The sequence below is a fragment of the Phoenix dactylifera genome, chromosome 1, assembly GCF_009389715.1.
Source record: "Phoenix dactylifera cultivar Barhee BC4 chromosome 1, palm_55x_up_171113_PBpolish2nd_filt_p, whole genome shotgun sequence".
NCBI lineage: Eukaryota > Viridiplantae > Streptophyta > Magnoliopsida > Arecales > Arecaceae > Phoenix > Phoenix dactylifera.
Genome location: NC_052392.1, coordinates 38,990,710 through 39,010,965, shown reverse-complemented (window position 1 = coordinate 39,010,965; position 20,256 = coordinate 38,990,710). Strand labels below are relative to the sequence as shown.

General features: G+C 37.5%; 2 protein-coding genes across 5 annotated transcripts; one reads left to right on the top strand and one right to left on the bottom strand.

Annotated features, from left to right (window-relative positions):
* The first annotated feature begins 1,773 nt into the window (after positions 1–1,773).
* Positions 1,774–8,056, top strand: LOC103706130 (MADS-box transcription factor 26-like). Its single transcript, XM_008790137.2, has 7 exons — positions 1,774–1,955; positions 2,099–2,180; positions 4,202–4,263; positions 6,416–6,518; positions 6,602–6,643; positions 6,821–6,860; positions 7,003–8,056. The coding sequence occupies exons 1-7, from the start codon at positions 1,774–1,776 to the stop codon at positions 7,227–7,229; spliced, it is 738 nt and encodes a 245-aa protein (XP_008788359.2). The 3' UTR covers positions 7,230–8,056.
* Positions 8,057–8,546: 490 nt separating this feature from the next.
* On the bottom strand, positions 8,547–18,977 carry LOC103706105 (succinate dehydrogenase subunit 6, mitochondrial-like). Of its 4 annotated transcripts, none has more exons than XM_026804297.2 (4): positions 18,721–18,971; positions 14,788–14,932; positions 10,669–10,812; positions 8,547–8,758 (listed from the first exon to the last, which is right to left on the bottom strand). In XM_026804297.2, exons 1-4 carry the CDS (start codon positions 18,916–18,918, stop codon positions 8,742–8,744), a joined length of 504 nt encoding a protein of 167 aa, XP_026660098.2. In that variant the 5' UTR covers positions 18,919–18,971; the 3' UTR covers positions 8,547–8,741. The 4 variants fall into 4 exon arrangements, with proteins under 4 accessions (XP_026660098.2, XP_008788333.2, XP_038990215.1 ...); XM_008790111.4 differs by having other exon boundaries at positions 8,548–8,758; positions 14,788–14,890; positions 18,721–18,964; XM_039134287.1 differs by lacking the exon at positions 8,547–8,758 and adding an exon at positions 9,321–9,472 and having other exon boundaries at positions 18,721–18,977.
* Positions 18,978–20,256: the final 1,279 nt, after the last annotated feature.

Genomic DNA, 20,256 nt, shown 5'->3' with positions numbered 1-20,256 from the left:
TTGTATTCATAAGCGGTAGCTTCAGAGTCATCTTTGTATAGGTGGACTAGAGTCTTGTCATGGATAAGCCATTGAGAGCCTCTTGTACTGCACTCTACTATGCATGAATGAAAATCCCCATGCTTCCCAATAAAAAACTCTCTTCCTTGCATCTTGTTTCCTATATTTCCTCTTGTGGCCAACAAGTTATTAGTTGAATGCATCTACTCCTATAAATAGAAAGTTTAGCAAATTGAATCAAGGGGTCAACTTCAGTTTAACTTCAAGCCAAATACTCCTTCTATCTCCTTTTTTTTGTTGAGAAATACAGTATGAATGCAGCTGCTTCTTGTGTTCCTCTCCTCAGGAGATCATCCAGAAGAGATCTGCAAATTAGCAGACCCAAGTCTCGCTGGCTTAAATGATAATTTCTTTCAAATGGATTGATCAAGTTAATTTATGATTACTCGGTAGAAGTTTTGTGGTGAATATGTAAGTTTAATACATAGCAGGAGATGCATCAAGGAGAGTTGCAAAGTAGCACACCCAAGTTTCATTGGCTCAAATGAGCATTCCTTTAACTGGGTTCATGAATTCAACTCTAGTTACTCATTGTATATATGTATGTAATATTTCTATAAAGGGCACAGAAGAGCCCATGCAAAATGATTATGTGCATATATGGCTCAAAACGAATCCTTATCTGCGGTCCAAAGAATGTTTATTGCTGACCTAATTTCTTGGGAAATTGGAGAAAGAAATTACTTGATCATTTCAGAAGGAACTGCATTGCTCCATGTTCATGTAACTATCTATATAAATAGCAAATTGTCTAGCCATGAATATTGCATGAAAGCCCTAAATCCATATCACCTTAAACCAATATAGGAGGATATCAAGAGTAAGAGGGGACATTATCTGATGAGTTTTCAGGCTTTCTGGTGGTTTCTAACAAGCATCCATTTTCTGATGTAAGAGGGCCCTTGCATTCCCATTTTATTAAGAAAAGTAATTGGAATCTAATCAAGCTTTATATCCTAAACCACAAGCATCCATGAGGCAACCCACAAGGGGATGTCTCCTCTTGCCCGAGGACACAAAGTGGCCCTCCCAGGAACCCTAGCGATGAAGTCGGATCTGAAGCCTGTCGCTGGTGGGGGGAGGAGGATTCCCATCAAGAGCCTCCCTCTTGATTTGACAAGATTCTTGCCGCCAAGGCATGAGAAAGAGGAAGGAGAGGAAGTGATGTGACTCCAAAGACAGTTTATTTAGTCAAAGTTATCTAGCTTTCTCACAAAGAGAATACGATTACACCCAGAAAACAAAAACAAAAAAAAAGAAAAAAAGAATAGCATTCATTTAGACACAAGCCTATTCAAAGAATAATGCTGGGGTGGCACCATATGGGCAGCTCATTAACCAAGTATTATATGTGCATGAAGACTAGCAAGGGCCCATGGAGGGTCTGCAAAAGACCCACTAATGCATTAGAGAATTGAGAATGACCCATCAGTTGCTATGCCTCTAAAGAACTAGATAGGCATGACCATGAGGTCCTTAATCACCTGCAGGCTTAAGAAGGTACATATTAAAGCTGATCAAAGAGAGGACTGTTCAAGTGACTCCAGTGATGCATAAAGATGGCCTGACTGACTATTCTAGCTCGAATGTTCTCCTATATGAAGTCCAACCCCTCCTTGGAGTCATCGTCATCGTGTGATAGAGACAGCAAGAGCTCAGAGCAGTGCGCCAGCCTCGAAGCTAGTCTAAACTAGTGGGAGGTTGCCTGCTGTGATGGCACGCGGCAAGGTGCAGATGAGGAGGATCGAGAACTCCGTCCACCGGCAGGTCACCTTCTGCAAACGCCGGGCAGGGCTGCTCAAGAAGGCAAAGGAGCTATCGGTGTTAACTGATGCTGATATCGGCATCATAATCTTCTCCACACATGGCAAGCTCTATGAACTAGCCACCAGGGGGTATATGTTCTCTATTTCTTGGCTCCAACTCTTTGACTTACATCTGTCATCTCATATGTGGTGCGATATAATTAGTGACAAATAACTTACTTGCTTCTGTTTTAAGCCTCAACCTCTGAACTTCTCCTTTTGAATTGTATAAGGACTATGGGAGGTTTGATTGAAAGGTACAGAAAGGCAAGTGGAGAAGCTCAAACTGAAGGGGGTGAAGTGAACCAAGAACAGGTCTGTTTTTTTTTCATACTCTTTTGGACTTCAGAAATCATAACAAAATTGGATCATTCAGACTACTATAAATGGCTAGATGAGCATGTATTAGCTTAAGTGACAGTGGATTCGATTCCGGGATTCTTTTCTTTGATAGAATATATACTGATTGCAATCAGGGTTTGGTGCAAGGATGATTGGCAAATGTAGCAACAAAAGGGGTTATCTAGGCACTTCTTTATTCAATTCGGTTCTTTTGACAAGGCTCCTTAGCATCAATGTATAAAAGGGGCCTATGCGAAAATCATAGTAGGAGGCAAATCCCATATAAACAGGTTAGAGTTGGATTATGGCTGACAAAGAAATCCAATATGCACATAATTATTATTTAATAAAACAAAGGGTGGCACAGCCTCCCATTCAATCAAAAGAGAGAGAGAGAGAGAGAGAGAGAGAGAGAGAGAGAGAGAGTTGGATTATGACTTTGTTCATTAGTTTGTGTATGATCTATTTACAAGGGGTACATAAGATTGAGTTAATAGACAGATTATAAAGTGGGAATTCTGTTGGTGCTAGGCTAAGAACCCGAATTTGGAGTTCAGACAAAAGCATTACTTTTGGGAGATGCATTACCAATTGCTGTTGGACCTTCTAGGACATGTGAACACTTCCTTCTGTTCCTTAATTAGTGCAGGATCATTACACTAGACTGGTCTAAAGGAGAGTGGTCTTACCAAAGTTCTAACTTGGCATGCAGCTCGCTGAATCATTGACCATGAGAATCCTAAGAATTGCTTCTTGTTGAAGTTGGTAATATAATAATAAGATTTGCTTCTTACTAAATCATGAACCATAAGAACCCTAGGATTTGCTTCAGGGTAAAAGGTTATTGTGGAGAAATGGCATCATCCTGGTATTGTAATCATAATAGTTTACTGCTGTATACCTTTAGTTATTTTATTTTATTTTATTTAGAGTAAAACTATGGCACTTAGCAAGTTCATTAAGTAAACACCTCAAATCCTTGAATATGCTATGCAAGTCCAGCACAAAAACAGAAGACCGTAGCTAGGCAAGCTTTCTTGTGAATAAGAAACAAGATTACAGGCTTTCTAGAGCTAAAATTTCCCTGTACTGCTCGTATATATCTAGGAGGACCATGTGTTTGTGTGTATGCATGCCTGCTTGTGTCTATGCATATATGTACATGCACATCTACGTGCATTCATGCATGTGATCATACCTATGCATGAAATGTTTGTTCATGTGCATATTTCAATGGTCATCGAGTACTTAATCTAAGGTTGCCGACCTGACTTATTTCAGCCAGGTTGGAACCCCTATCCTCAAGAAAGAAGTCCCCAAGTTCCAACTCGAGAAGGAGGCACTCCCAGCATTTGTCTTGAATCAATAGAAGGAAAAAGAAAATAGCTATTTCAGGGTTTAGATGCTTATTAATAACTAGATACAAAAATATAATTGAAAAACTTTGTGTTGTGGAGGAAAAATCAAATATTTCACATTTAAACTAAGTCTGCAAATTATATTATCAATTTACTAAACTAGCTTAGTTAGCCTATCTGTGAAAAAGGGCATCTTAGTGCACAAAATTTTTGCCAATCTGGGGTTTAGGGATGGTCGGACATTCACAATCTCATCTCCTATATATTATGTATAGAGAGGTTGTTTATGTGTTTCGAAACCATAATGCTCAAGTCGCTATCAAAGACCTGCCCTCTATCAATTAGCATGTCTATGCTTATATAAATTATATATAATATTTTTAGTGCTTGTCTGGCTTCTGTAATATATGATTTCTAATCTTCATGCCTATGGGTTTAGGTGTGCAATCCTATAGCTTGCATAGTAAGCACATAATTTTTAACCTTCATGCCCATGTTAGCACCTGGAGCATGCGATACTACAATGCACAATTACATAAACTAATTGGATGATGCCATTAATATATAAGCTATATGCCTTCTATTTCACAAGTATCATCTCTCATGGTTGAAAATATTCTATGTATATATATTCAGGAATCTAAACAGGAGATATCAATGCTAAAGCAAGAGATCAATATACTACAGAAGTGTTTGAGGTAAGCACTTATGCATTTTCATATATGCATGTGAATGTGTGTGTGTGTACATACATGCATGAATATATATATACATATATATCGCCAACGACTCGAGCGATTAAATGTGATCTACTATCTCTAAACTACTTATTATTAGAAAATCATATGATTGGAGATCCCTATCCTATGCAATGTCTATATATCTAATGGTCAAAATGACAGTTTAAATAACACATATAATGCATATTTTTTTACCACTGAATGTATGGCCAGGGATCTCGAAATCATATGATTTTTGATAGTAAGCATTTTAAAGATAGTTATCTAATACCTTGGATCATCGATATCGGCCCTCAGTCATCTAGTTGGGATCAATCTTATTTCTAACTTCTTGACCTTGTATATTTGTACATTTAAATATGCATTATAATTATGTGTTGCATACCAAAACCTAAAGCTTGCTCCAATTGCTATACCAAGTAGAGATTCTATTTTTGAGTCGTGAATGGTTCATCTCGAATATCTCTCTCTCTCTCTCTCTCTCCCTCTCTCTCTCTCTCTCTCTGAAAAAAATGAAAATAAAAATCAATTACATGTATATCATGTGTTTTATTAGCTTATTGTCCTCTTAAAATGAAATGTAATCATACTGGTTGGTTAACAGAAAGTTGGCTTTAATCTGCAATAGATATTATAAGAAGATATCCTTCAAAGCACCACTAAAATTTTCACTATAATGACAAGGGATCAATCCCACCATTAAGAGAAGAATCACCAAAATGACCAAATGATCCAATTCTAGCCATAGAACATGCAGCCTGTGGGCATTTATATGCAAACATATATATATGAGAGGTACCAGAACGATGAACATAACATGATAAAGAATGAAAAATTCTTAAGGAAGAGAACATGAAACTGTTACAAGTAATGGGTCTATTTTTTCCATCTCCACTTGCAGCACCATCCTTAATGCATTAGGGCAATCCATTTTAATAAGGATAGCCCCAAATTCCACCACCAGACCCTAGGTGTACCTCTAAATAGCTTTGGACAATTTAGGCTTAAATGAGACAGAATAGAAACCCACCGTCAAGTCTCCTCCTTTTTTTTTTCATATTTTAGTCATTTTTGGCGCCTTCATTGGAAAGTCCTTTCATAATTTTTATTATCATGTATAATTTTTCAAAAGAGTACCCCTCCACGCACCCTTAGCTTACCTCGAATGAGCACCAAACTCATCATTTGTACACCATACACATAGGTAGATGGTTCACGAGGGGCCTTATTGCCTATTTTAGCCTGGTTCCCAAAAATTTAGGACAACCTATACCAAGGGGTTCAGAGAGCATTAATTTTTCTTTCCTAAATATCACTACTTAGCCCAAATTATGGTAGATCATGGTAACAAGTAGGTGACTTTGTTATCACTCGCCCAACATGTACAGTAGAAAAAAAAAATGGGGCCCTTCCTATGTATCCATTTGGCTTGGTATATAATTTATCTAGCTCATTGTGCAATTTTATTGATATCTCAAAAGATGTGTTTTTTACAAAATGAAATTATTTATTTTTACTAAGAATACTTTCTTCATTATTTTTTAACGAATTACAGTGGGAGCACCATCAATTAGACTTACTTAGGTCAATTGCCTCCAGAATAAACCCCAAGATTTGAAGAGTGCTTGCAAATTCTCTACAGCATTAGTTGTAAGAAATTACCACAACCATGGCATTTCTACTAGGGCATGCATGCAGCTAGTGGACAAAGGATCCAACTCATAATTTATTACCTCCTTCCAGCATGTAATGATGAATATGGAGATTGAATTAGATTTTGTGACCAAGTAACAATTAGTAATTACACAAGGTGCAAAATAACTATATATCCACTATAATTTTAATAACTACTAAGCCTTCTCCTAGCTTAGTGGATGGTTGAATGAACCTTTAATTATTTTTCAATAAATTCTATCAAGAGCTTGATCAGGTGTCACAACCTGTTGTGGTTGCATGCTTGAATGTAGTTTCTGTTCTTACTTATACCTGCCTCAACACCAAAAACCTCCACAGCTCTCTTGCAAACAAATAGACAAATGTAAAAAGTAACTCAAACGATCTTAACTCGATGACAAAGGGTGTGCATGAGTTCAAAGAATTTGGGTGACAGGTGCATGTATGGAGATGGAGCCTCTGAAAATATGACACTGGAGGAGCTGCATGCCTTGGAAAGGCATCTCGAAATATGGACGTATCACATACGTGCCACAAAGGTTGGGAACTCAATTCACAAAGTTTTTGATATATATATCTTAGCTTAAACTGACATGTCTCTAATTAAATTTCTCATGAACAGATGCAGATCATGTTCCAGGAAATCCAGTCCCTTAAAAATAAGGTAGTAATACATCTACCTCAGTTATATTTTCCCGAAAGTAAAAGATTTCCTTATGTTGTTGGGTAGGAGTAGAAGTTTTTTTTGACTTACACAAATATCTTCCATCAAAAGTAACAGTCAGAATATATAGTCATGAAAATTATAGCAATTGTTTCGAATAATTGATTCGCTGCGTAGGAGGGCATACCAACAGCTGCTAAGGAATTTTTCCAAGAAAATATACCACAAATCTTGAAATCATCATTGCCTGTTGCTTAAGATGATTCCTTCTGAATGGAATTTGTTTTTTATTATCCATTTGGTTGTTTCTTTGTGTGTTCGTTTGTCCTTCTGTTTATTTATTTTATTTTGTATGGTGCAGATAGTGGAGCAAAATGGGCATTTTGATGTAGCTCCAATGCTTGTACAGCAAAATGGGCATTTTGATGCCTCCCCAATGGTGGTACATCAAAATGGGTATTTTAACGTAGCCACAGCCATGGATGACATCCCATATCCACTAACCATACAGAATGACTATTCCCGTTTTACGAGCTCAGCATGGGCTAGTCCTACTGAGGACAATATGGTTGGACGAACGTTGTGACCAAAGAATTTGTTTAGGGTGTGAATGCCTCCAATTTGTATGAAGTCGCAATGATCCCCTTAAGCGTCCATTTCAGCATCTGTTAATATTGTTATGGCTTTTGGAGAGTTATTGCAGTCTGTCCGGTCCTAGTGACTCTTGAGAGGGTTTGATGTCTTTCTGTGGTTTTAAGAGAAGGTTTGATGTCTTTCCGTGGGTCCGTATTATCCAATCTATTGCTTTGAAGTTTAAGTAATTGTTGAACTTGTTTTCTGTAAGCATTTAGTTCTTGTTATTGTATATGTTTGTTTTGTATTTCTGGTGTTGGATTAAATTGCTTGAATGACTAGAATTGAGACTCTGATGATGGTGTTCTCAAAAAATGAAACTAAGACCAGCTGCACCCTTGAAGAGCTTATTCAAAATCATGAGCCCGCCCACAATACAATACCATTCACGCAGTCCAACGTCCCAGGATTTATCGAGAGGAGCTAACTAGAAGCTGCCAATTGAAATCCTCAACCCTACTCCCCATACCTTCCCTATGTGCAACGAATATATGACCGAACGTACGCCTGCCCTAAATCCTTGTGCAGAAGTTTTGAAAGAGTAGTAAATGAACCCCTGTACACATTTCTGTAATACTTATTTATCTAATAATAAACTCCAAGTGGTTAGTTCCTACTGCTTCACAATGAAAAAAATAAAAAAAAGTTTTGAAAGAGCAATCCCTTCAAATCAAAGAAAGGAAATGCTGTCCAACTCTCCAAAGTACTTACACAAATGGTATCACCACCGTACACTCCCATGAGTGGGGAGAATTTAAGGTTGAAAGGTGGGATTAGCCCCTCTAGTCGCTTAAAAAACAGAAGGAAAAAATTCCTAGGTCTTTTAAGGCTTGCCACTATTAGGCATTAGCCTACACAATGATTCATAGGTCTACTAAAGCGTGTGAAATAAATACAGCTCGCGTCGTCACCTCTCGCAATTATTGTAGCAAAAAATCGCTCAGGTCTTAATATTTTATACAACTCGCGCACCCTCAAACGGAATAGCAAAACTTTCATCGGACTGTTCAGTCATCAAGTGCAAAATTCTTCTAATTCTCCTTCCGAAGGCTGTAAAATTTAATAATCTCTAGGATCTCTCAATGATACTTGTTCACCACGTCAAGCAAACAAATACATAGCGAGTCTTAATAGCCTCATGTGGCACCAGCTTAAAAAAGGGTATCAATGTAAAAGCCCTCACGTCCGTCCTGCAGCATAAAACTTTAAACCTATTGGGCAAAAATTAACGTCAGCTTTTTTGGAGACAAGACCAGCTTTACCCAGCATGATGAAGAATAAAACTTCAAGGCGTCAAAAATATATGGTTTCTTAGGATTTTGTCATCATCACAGCATGCTATTTTATTCGGGCGACTAAAGAAAAAAGCAGGGTTTTCTTTTTTTTTTATTTCATTACAAGTGCAATCAACGCTTCACTTTGGTCGTCGGATCCGAAAGCACGAACCAAGCACCGAAGGCAAGTATCAATTTCTCCGGTTCCCTGTCAGAAGAGCATAAAGACTCAATAACGAGAAAAGCACTAGAAGAATACATGGATGACCATCGGTAAACCCAGGATTTATAAGACAATTACTTTAGGAAGAACAGGCTGATTATCTCATGTAGCATAATTGAAAAAGACTAACAAATCAGGTAAAAGCAAAGGGGAAAATTCACTGACCAGAACACCTAAAGGGCACAACACATGGTCAATTGCAAAAATTAAAGAACAGAAAGCCTTGTATTATCCTTCTCTAGGGTTGGGACCATTAAAGGTCATAAAGTTTTGAGGTACAACCTATCCGACAAACCTTAGTGTAACAAAATACCTCATGACAAAGGGAAAGTGGGTGGGATCCAATTCCCTGTCAAAGTGGCGAAAATGTACCAGAATGGTATCACCCACCAACTTGGGGTTTGCAAACTAGAGGGACCCTTAGCAGATCATAACCAGTGCTTGCTGACTCCAGGGAACTGCATCAATATAAAACTTCCCATGACAGCAAGCATATAGAAATCGCAAAATAGAGAAGAAAATACCAAAAAAAAAAAGGAAGGCTGAGAGAGAGAGAGAGAGCAAACATCTGTTCCTAGGAAATTTGCAGAAACAGCACACTTTACTGTCCTCGTACAAGGCACTTTTATTTCTCTGCAAGCATGACCAGCTTTAAAATTGTTGGGCATCCCACCTTTGACTCCAGCAGGTACCCTCTAGCTGTGTGTTTAAGCAGTGTTGGACATATTATTTTTTCTACATTAAGGCATATAATTGTTTATGTGACAAGTATTTTTAAACCTAAATGCACATATTTGTTAAGCGTACAAATGCGCCACTATCTCAAGATAGTAAGGACCACCAGTTTAGCCAGCAATTCATTCAAACTGCTCCAATTTTGAGTGAACTATCTGGTTTTTATCCTATTTTTTAATGGTTCCAACTTGGGAAATTGGGGCTAGGGCTCATTCAATTCAATATTCAGCTCTTTTCCCCTCCATCATAACCAGAAGACAGCAAATAACCAGTACCATTCTTCTCCACTCTCCCTCTTTCTCAACCCCTTGGTCCCTCCAGTTCTCCCAGCCACCTCATGCTTGGCCTCCAGCCAAATGACCAGCAATCCTTCTCACTCGCACTCTCTCTAACTCTCATCATCCCCCCCCCCCCCCACCACCACCACCACCACCACCACCACCAATCTCTTCCTCCCTCCACAAACACCCGTGGCCCGTGCTCCTGATTGTGATGTGCATTGAAATGATCTCAAACCAGGACCATCGACTGAACTGGAAAGGAACTAGGTCATGGGTCACCGGTTCAACTAGTGGGTCAAGATCAGTTCAATAGTGAATTAAAGTTTTACCAATTCAAGCAATTAAATCTAGAAATAATTAACATTTAAGCATAAAACATAAATCTAAAAAGTATTAAATATATTGTGAAATACATTATCACTCAGTAAAATACAATAATTTAACTAGCCTAATGAAGCTGGTCCAAATATAGAGCCGGGTGACTTTGGGCTCAGCTTGAAAATAGTCTCGAGCCTGTGAACTGGATATGAGCTTAGTTGAATTATATTTAAATCGAGATTCAAGCATAATTCGAGCTGCAACTGAGCCAAGCTCAAGCATCTTGGATCAATTCACAGTCCTATCTTCTGGTTTTGAGTTTAAATTTGTTGTGAGACCAATAAGGTGGCATCCTACCTCCCCAATTGACATTTGAAAAATTATGGAATTTGAATCCAACTAAGAGGGTTGTTATTAGGTTTGGTTTTAAGGATATAAAACTCGCAGTTTTTAGTAGATCATATCTTGAAGCAACCACATATAAATGGAATACCGCTTATTGGTAAAAGGCTTGAGCAAAGCAAAAAAATCAGTATACATAAACCAGCTGAGACCACTGACCTACTGTTTTGTCCTCCCACCAGTAGAGAAACCTAAGATTCGCACCCTGCTTATCAATCTTGTAGAGCTGCTTCCAGTGTTCTGCAACTTCAGATCCAAGGACACCACCACAGAGGGCTCCGAATCCGGTAGCCAAAACAAAACCTGCAATAATCATTAAAGAGTAAAAATAGGAATTATGCAGTATCTTTTTATTGTAAAAAAATACTTTATAATTTATAGGACTGTTATGGAATAGAAGGTAATCACTATTCCCAGTAGACAAAAATCTTGCTTGAAAAGTGTATTTCACCATTTAGAAGAAGAAGAAGAAGAAGAGGAAGGGGAAGAGAAAAGAAAGAAATACAAGTTTGTTGTCTTCTGTTTCACTACTGTCAAAAAAATTTCCCCATATCACTGCAAAAGAAACATTCTTTCAAAGCCTTTGTACCTTAATAAGATATAGCAAATACCACTACAAGAATTTAGTTCATCAAAAGCGGCATAGAAGTTTCAGCAATCAACAATGTGGTTGGGAATTGACTGATGTCCAATGAACAAGTGTAACAAAGATCCAAGGCCCTGGTAAAACACATGGCCTGGATTTCATTTAAGAGCCAGAAAACACAGAAGACTGTTGACCGTGAATAACAGTTATCAGGAAGGACTTGGGAAGATTGATGTTGAGCAAGTAGCTCTAATAGGAATAATCAGTGATGTCTTCTTTTAGCCAACTGATATAGATGTGATAAGAATTGTTGGTTATGGTTACCATAACTAATAATGTTTACATTAACCTGAGATAGGAAATAAAATATTATTCCATATTTTTCTTTTCCAAAAAGATTAATATTCTTCCATATATTTACAAAACTTTTTAGTTCATTGGTCTTACAAGCTTAAACAAAAAGGTTTATCTTCAAATGCTTATGTTCAGCATTACCGTGGAGAAGTCATCATATAATTGATCAGAACAGAGGAGTTCCTGTTAAAAGTTGAAACAGACTTTGATCCTGATCCATACTTATGTAGCTTATATGTCATATTGCATTGTGTTTAGGCATCACACACCTCATACAAAATATAGTATATGATTACTAGACCTGTTTATGTGCTGCACTCCGGTCAGGCTTTGCCCAAAGGTCAACACAATTTTCTTAGGTCTAGGACCAGCGCAGCCTTCAGGCCTACCTTCTAGGCCGAAGCCCAACTCTTACTCGGGCCTCGAGGTTCGAGTAGGGCCTCAGACTTCATAACCATTTTTAATAAAAATATTTTAAAAAGCTAAATATGAACAATTAAATATTGCCAACAATCTACAACAATTCTGTTATCCCATTAAGTTGACATATCAACAACAATTATCAATTAAGTCTACAAACACATCAAAAATAAACAAATAACACAAGAAAAAAAAATGGGATAGGCCAGGCTTTGGCCGGACTTTTATCCCAAAGCTTGAGACCAATCTTTTTATTAAACAGGTCTATTGTCCAAGCCCGGCCCGGCAGGCCTAAAACCTTCAAATCGAGCCCACCCAAAAGGCTTTGGGCTCAAGCAGGCTAGGCAAGCCGCTCGGCCTGAGAACGGGTCTAACAATTACCCTTCTTAGTGCTAAGACCGAAGACCAAGCAGTTCATGAACAGTTCAGACTCGGCCATGAAACAGGCTCATTGGAGATTGAATCTGCTAGAAACCAAACTGAGCTAGAGCATTTTCTAGGCATTTGACTCATAAATGAGCTGAGTTCAAGCACCTTTGGTTTGCAAAAATGAACAGTATCTCAGCTCAATAGGCAAATTGTTCGAGCTCAGTTGACATGACAAATAGCCAAAGTAGAACAATCTTCAAACTCGTCTTGAGCTCAATTACAGCCTTTTATATAATGAACCAAGAAGCCTACGAACCTTATCACTCGGCTTGGCCGAGCTCATTTTCTAGATGGAGGCTAGTTCCAATTTAGGTTTTGATTGAAAGACCCTTTCCAGTCAATATCTCCACACTTTATTTCGAGGTCAATAGCTCATCATTCTAATTCAGGTCATTATTACTGTTTGTATATCTAATGTGATTTTTTCTTGAAGGGTTCGACCTAATGCGCCCCAATCCACTAGCATCCAAGTGTAATTTTTAGGAAATTGTTAGAATAAGCGAATCCTTTTGTCTATGAATCTACACTAAGTGTACAATAGATTGCATACACATAAATGCATGCATACATCTAGGGCATGGAAGTCCAAAGAATGGTCTCATGCATGTTCTAACACCCATCTGTTGCCTAAATGGTTGCCCAAGCACCCAAGTGATGACTCCTAACTATGATGCTTGTGAAACCCAAGGAGATCCCGCAACTCTAGATGAAGATGGTTTAAATGACATATATCGAATGGTACCAAATTAAATGAGAAAAGGGAATAAGTGTGCTTTTTACAAGTGCACCAATCCACAATTTGTCAAATAGCTCTAATGAGTTCCAAGGTTAGCTTCCACTTTGTTGGCAACATCTTCAACTATCATTAGACCATCTCATCTTTATGTACTTCTGTGCAAGGCATGCAATTAAATAGCAGTTCCCTACAAAACATGCATTTCAAACACCAAATGGCATTCTAAAATTACTCATATATGATAACTAACCAAGTCCCAACTAGATCACTTGGTCACCCAACTAAAATGGAATGAAATTGTCAAGCATTGGACAAACATCTTGATTCAGGGGAGATTAATGATCCATTATGAAGGTCTTCCACTACATAATCCAATGCCCCTAGAACTAGAGGGGCTTCGAAAAACGTATGGGAGGTATTATGGATATTCTAGCGATCCATAGAAAATGAAATTGCAAATATTGCAGAAAGAAGAGCATTGATGGCTTTTTTGACCATGAGTGCTTAAGATTTTTAATGTCGATTTGGAACAAAAGATAAGTCAATATTATCTAGGGCAAGGTCTAAACTGGTATTGAAGGGCATACAAGCCGGCGCCCAGCTCAGCACAACATGGGTCCATACCATAACGTTCCGAGGCATACCCAAATTGGCAGAGTTGGAGAGGGAAGGGGGAGAGAGAGAGAAGGAGAGAGGAAATAGAAGTGTCGACGGAAACCCTAACCCTAACCTAAGTGAGAGAGAAAGAGGGATGGAGAGAGGGGAGGAGGGCTGACGAAAACCCTAACCCTAACCTAAGCAAGAGAGAAAGAGAGGGAGGAAGGCACTTTATAATACATATAGTTAGATAATTGAAAATACTATATAATATCCTTTATTATCATTTTCTAATATTAAAGGCACTTTCTTAGTTTGGTTACCAAACAAATGTTGAAGTTCAACTACAATTCAGAAATGTAGTTACTAGACAACAAAAAGCTTTTTATTAAAAACACTACCAGTAAAAGCTCTACTGTCCAAAGCTTTATAGACCAAAATTCGCCGTCTCGGTACCAGACCCTGTACCGGTGCCACGCTAGCACTGTGTCAGTACGGTACGGTATTTTCCAGCATACCGAGCATCGGTACACCTCTTGTATCGGATACCGGTACTGAACAGATATGGCACGATAGCCAATACCGCCCAGTTCAAGCTAGTATAGTGAACCATCCTATAGACAAAAGCTCTATTATCTACAACCATGCCAAACGGGGCCTAAGATTCATGTGAAGTTTAGCCAACTTTTGCAAGGCTTAAGAGCCTAGAATGTTACCACCGATTTCGTACCTGAGAAAGTATATGGCTAGCGAATTCAACTCCAGGGTTAGGGTTTACTAAGAATACAGCAAACTTAAAGAAATGAAAGCATAAATTTATTAAGTAACAAATTAATCTGTTTAGTAGAAATTCCACACCAACAATTTAATTGATGCACTATTTGCTCCTTGATTAGAAATTTTATGTAATTTTAGCTAAAACAGCTATCATATACCCTCCTTCCTTTCCCCTTTGTTACTTTTCTTCTATTTATTGGTAAGGTGAAACTTACAGGAGGGTAAGTAACACAGGCAATCTCTATATAAACCAGAACAATTATTATAATGGGACCTAGTGTTTCTTTCCATACTTTTAACTAGAAGTTTTAAGTAGTTGATAATTCAGAACGACAAAAATAACCATAGAAGAAGTATGAGAGCAATAAAGCTGCAGTACCATGTGGGCTCTTTGAATATTTCCAGGAAACTCCTCCTAAATGTGCTGCACCAAGGAGCGCCCCAACAATTGCGTACTTCCTTGATTCCCTTAAAGCTTTCAACTGAAAAGGAAAAGAGGTCCATTCCAGAACACCATAAGGAACCTAGGCTTTCACCCAAATATCAGCAAGATAATATACACAACTAAAACATATGATCAACAAAGAAGTGTAAGGGAAACTCCAGAATTTAGCAAGCTCGAGGAAAAGAGATAAAGAGGAGTGGGCTCTGCTTCAACATGGAAATGCAAAATTGCATGACTGAGACCATACAATTTTAACATCCTAGATAACTTACCATCAACTTGCAAAAGCAAGTAAGAAACAAAGAATTGGTATGTAAACGAAAAATGTCAAGCATTGGAAAGGATGTCAAAGACCAAAATTTGCTGTTTATAAGATCAGTCATTTTGCATTATAATCTCAAAATGCCAGTACTGATGAAATATGAGTGTGCATGGCACTTAGCTTTGGTAATGTAATAGACAGCATCAGAAGGCATGTTCTAGATTGCATACCAATCCAAGACTTGAATTTTTTGTCCAGTGCAACTTACCTGTCATATTCAGCGCACAATTAAGTTACCTGTCATGGTCCAATTTCTTGTGGTAATTTATCATATGTTGTGGCAATTTAATTGATGGACTATTTGTCCTTGATTACAGTTTTTTGATTCTTTGGATAAAGATGCCGTATGCTTTCCTACCTTTCCCTTTTTTTCCGCTTTTTTCCTATCAACTGGTAAGGTGAAATTTACAGGAGAGTAAATAATAGAGGTAATCTCTAAACCAGCACATGAAAAGTAAAGTTGGGAGGAAAAATTAAAATATGTGCTATCAATGCAATCTCTAATTAACCAAAACTAGATCAGGAAGCATGAAACAAGTTCGAAGTTTTGTTTTAGGAAACCATTTTCACTTATTTGGTTCTTTTATTACATCAAAATACTGTCAGAAATTCAGTGCTAAAGTAAATAAAGTGACATCATTTAAATGGGAGCCTAAAATTTCAACTAATATTATTCTTACTCTGCACATTTTTTCTTATTTTTTCTATATTCCATCTTTACTTTTCTACTTTTCAAATATCTAAAATATGCTTGCAACCGGAAAACCTTATTTGTGTTGCATATGCATGCTAAGACCTTTCTACTTCATAGTTACAATGTTAGCAGTAACTAATTAGAGAGATTGCAAATATAAAATATATGTTCGAGGAAATGGCAGAAGAGAAACATTCAAATAATGAATTAAAGTCAAAATGACTCAAAGAACATGGTTAAAATAGACAACTTTGGCACCATGAACCCACTGAAAGCAGTATGTCAAACAAACAAGAATCAAGCATTTATTCTGTATCTTCATGTGCCCATCGACAACATTACATTTTTTTCTGTCTCGCTTTAATGGGACTATTCAGCTAGAAAGGCACGGCATATGTGTCATTTCATGTACCGACAATTAAAAGCACAGCATGCAGTGCTTAAATATTGAAATTTAGTGAGTGCATGTCTGTGTATTAGATGCACCAGTATTCTTTATATGACTAAGATGGAGTTCCTGCAGTTGAATTAACTGAGTCACTCCGACTTGTGTACTTCATCTAATTGTTTAGCATTATTGACTCACAGTTGTTCTGAACAAAACTAGACCATAACAAACAAAGATGCTTTTCTTTGAGCTTCACTTTGGTGTCCACAATCATATTGGGATCATCTCTTTGTCGTTTTAGGTACATAGGCTATAGAGCATCATTTTTCAATGACTTTCCCTCCTTTACTTGAGTTAAAAGAGGGAAAAGATAATAATTATGGCCCTTGGCAGGTCAGACCTCAAAATACTTTAGAAAACGAAATGTGAACAGCTAAGTAGAAAAAATTTCTAGGAATAGTATTTTTTTCTAGGAATAGTATTTTTCTTGCAATATGATTATGATATTCTATAACTTCGTGCATTTAATTGAATAGCAACTTAAGCTCAAAAATGTGAGAGAGAAATGCCCAAATCCAATATATCCTTGAGTCCTACTATGAAATGGAGGAAAAAAATGGACACACAAGACACTAAAAAGCTTCACAATTGCTAAATATATGAATGCCCAACTAACTAAAGCCGAATACGTAAACAATTGAAGATGGGCATGTTAAAAATTCAATTTACAAATTACAAGTATGCTTTTATGTTTCACTTATATGCAATATTAACTTCAAAATAATATCATCAAAACTGCATGAATAAAGAACCTTGATACCCAAAAAAAAATCCAAAATGACATGTACTAACTTTTCTTGGCTTCTGTTAACTTTCTTCTATTTTGTAAATGCTTTTTTATTTTTGTTTTTTGACCGGAACTTAAAAACTACGACAAATCAACAAAACTACACAAATCCAGAAAGACCAAAACCAAAATCAAGTTTTTAGGCCCTGATTATGAGAAAAAAATGGTTTTCTTTTTACAACAAATTACAATAACTGGTCAAGAATGAGCAATAATAAGAAGTAACTTTCCAAAAAGGCTTTCAAAATGACAAGCACTGTAAATAATGCATTTGTAACTGCAAAAAGATAATCCACTGAAACATGTTTGTGCATGAATTTTTCAGTGTACATAGTCAAATTAACTGAGACTTTATGAATTTCTTCAATTTCAACAAGCTAATGTATCCCCTTTGCTGATAACGCTAAGCATATTTTTCCTGTTAAGTGGATACATTGCTCTAGAATGACTAATTTAGCTCCACCTTCAAATATATTAAAGTAGAAAGTGTCAATACCAAAATGATGCAATCACATACTAGATACCATGTAGAATCAATAAGAGAATGACATGAAACTAGCATAAAAACCAGAGGTTAAAATGTTGAATTTCAAGCAACTTCGTTATACCTTTTCGACAATAAAACAGAGCTTGAGAGAGAGCAAGAGAAGGAAAAAGTAGAAAAGGTAAAAAAAGTAACCACTATTTAGAATCATGAAGCTGAAAGAAAGAAGGGAAGAAAGGAATACCCATTAAGCTCACAACTGCCCAGCGACAAATAAACATTTTCCTTATATTATACATGCCAATGTCACCATGATTTCATTTTTTTGACTTAAATTCAAAAACTTACAAGAAGAAATTGATTTGTACTAGCAATACATTTCCCCAGCCTACCATCTTTAATACGATATTGGGAAATCCTACTTCCACAAAAAGAAACAACACATCTCTATTCGTCTAAGTAAGAACTCTTGAGGAACTATTTTATCGGTCGCCATCAGACAACCTAAAGAAATAGCAATTCAGCGCATTGAAAAATTATATGCTGATCATTTATTTCAAACAAAAGAACAGGATAGCATTAGCCTCCTTGCAGCAATATAGAACAATGACTATCCACATTAAAATTTCAATCTTCAATCAGAAGCGAAAAATACAATCCGGATAAGACCATCCAAAACAAAACATCTAACTATGTGATAATACGAGCAGGCAAGTGAAACGATATAGTAATCAAAAAGAAAATCAAAATCTCCAGCAACACTCAGATAAATCCCAATTCAAACCCCAAGACCAAAGAAAATCAACAACTATTCCACTTTACCCATGGATCCTTCAAAAATTGGAAAGGAAAAAAAAAACACAGCTTGCTCGACAGCAAGCCCCATCAAAACTCTAAAACAACCACAAATTCCAAATCGACTAAAAGCCCCAAAAATCCACAACAACCGAATAAAAAGAAAAGCCATCTAAAATCATCCAACGCAAAGCCTAATCCAAGATAAACAAAGCGACCATCAACGTAAATCAAGGAAGCAAAGCAAGCCATAATGGATTGGAAATCCAAGACCACAAAGAGCCCTGATCAAGAATCCAAAGATGGAGTCGGATCAAGAAACGATCGGTGACGATACCTGGGGGCCGTAGACGAGATCGGAGGCGATGAACTCCTCGACGTCGGCGTCGGTCCACTTAGGTAGGGGCTCCGCGCGGCCCAGCGTCTTCTTGTAGTAGTCCAAGAAGGCGAGGTTCCTCCTCCAGTGCCCCTTCACCTCCTCGTAGTGCTTCCCCAGAAACCCCCCTTGCGACGAATCCGAGCTCTCCTCCGCCATCGCTCTCTCTCTCTCTCTCTCTCTCTCTCGGGTTCACGGGAAGAGTTCCTTTCTAGGGTATCAAAGCCGTCACGGTCCCCGAGCACGGTACTCGCGGTACGATGCGTCGGCGGAGTAATATAAGAAGATGTTTTTCTTTCATGAGGGCCATCTTTTGACCGTTGGATTGGGGTCTAGGGTACGTTACATGATAGAGTAACGCGGTAAGTCGGTAACTGTGAATTAATTTGGTGGTCCCCGTCATGTACCAGTAGACTTCAAATTGGTGGCCATGACTCACGACACGTGTGTCATAAAAGCAGGCTGCAGTAGAAAAAGAGGGAAAGAGGGAATGCTGTTGGGTGATTCCTCGGAAAGCAAGCCTAGTTTTGTTTAGAACCCTAAAACCAATAGCTAACTTAAGATTACAAGAGAATATTAGTAGTATAATGTAACAATCCAGTACCTTATTCAAAAAAAAAATCAGTTAAAAAATATTATTTTTATTTTTTGATTTTATATATAAATACCTAAAATTTATTTTATATATTGTCGAGTTTAAATGCATGCCGCATAGATTCTTATAATAATATAATGAATTGATGGCGATGTGACATAGAAGCTTGGTATTTTTTACGCAAGTAAATGTATTTTTTTGTTTTTTAATCCAAAAGTGCAAAGACAAAATTGGTGGAGTAGCATTACGGCGATAAGAGCCACCTTCTTGTAGAAAATATAGATAATGAGGTGTGACTCCGTAGCATAAGTTTTTGATATTTCTATAGTTATGAAAATTATTTGTCGTAGAAGAGAATGTGGTGCAGGCATTACAATGGATATTTGCGATGAATGGTAAGGTGATGAGTGGAATTGCGAGATTCGATAGGATCATTATTTTACAAGTTTTATAATAATATAATGTTACACGGTTTTGAATGAGTACTGGAAGAAACGCTTCCATGTAGTTGCTAATTGCTATGCATGGGATCTTCTTTGCGTGCACCCATATTCATGCATGTCATGCCTAATCGGACTAGGCCCAATGCTGCATCAGGGCCTCAATGGGCTGACACTAGCAGGCTATCACCCTCTCAATGGGCTCGAGATAATGGCCCGCATAGGCTCCAATTAATGCCGCCCGTGGGCCAATCATGCGTGCATAATAATAATCCACATATGCCGCATCTATATTTATCAACTATAAGTCTATAATCCTCTTTAAAATGAGATATCTAATTGGAACTTTTTGGGAAAATATATAACAGCTATTGCCGAAGATGATGAGATCTTAGGACTATTACTACTCGTTCGATTCGCGGAAAAAGAAGAAGAGAAAATGTGGAAATATCTCTTGTTTGG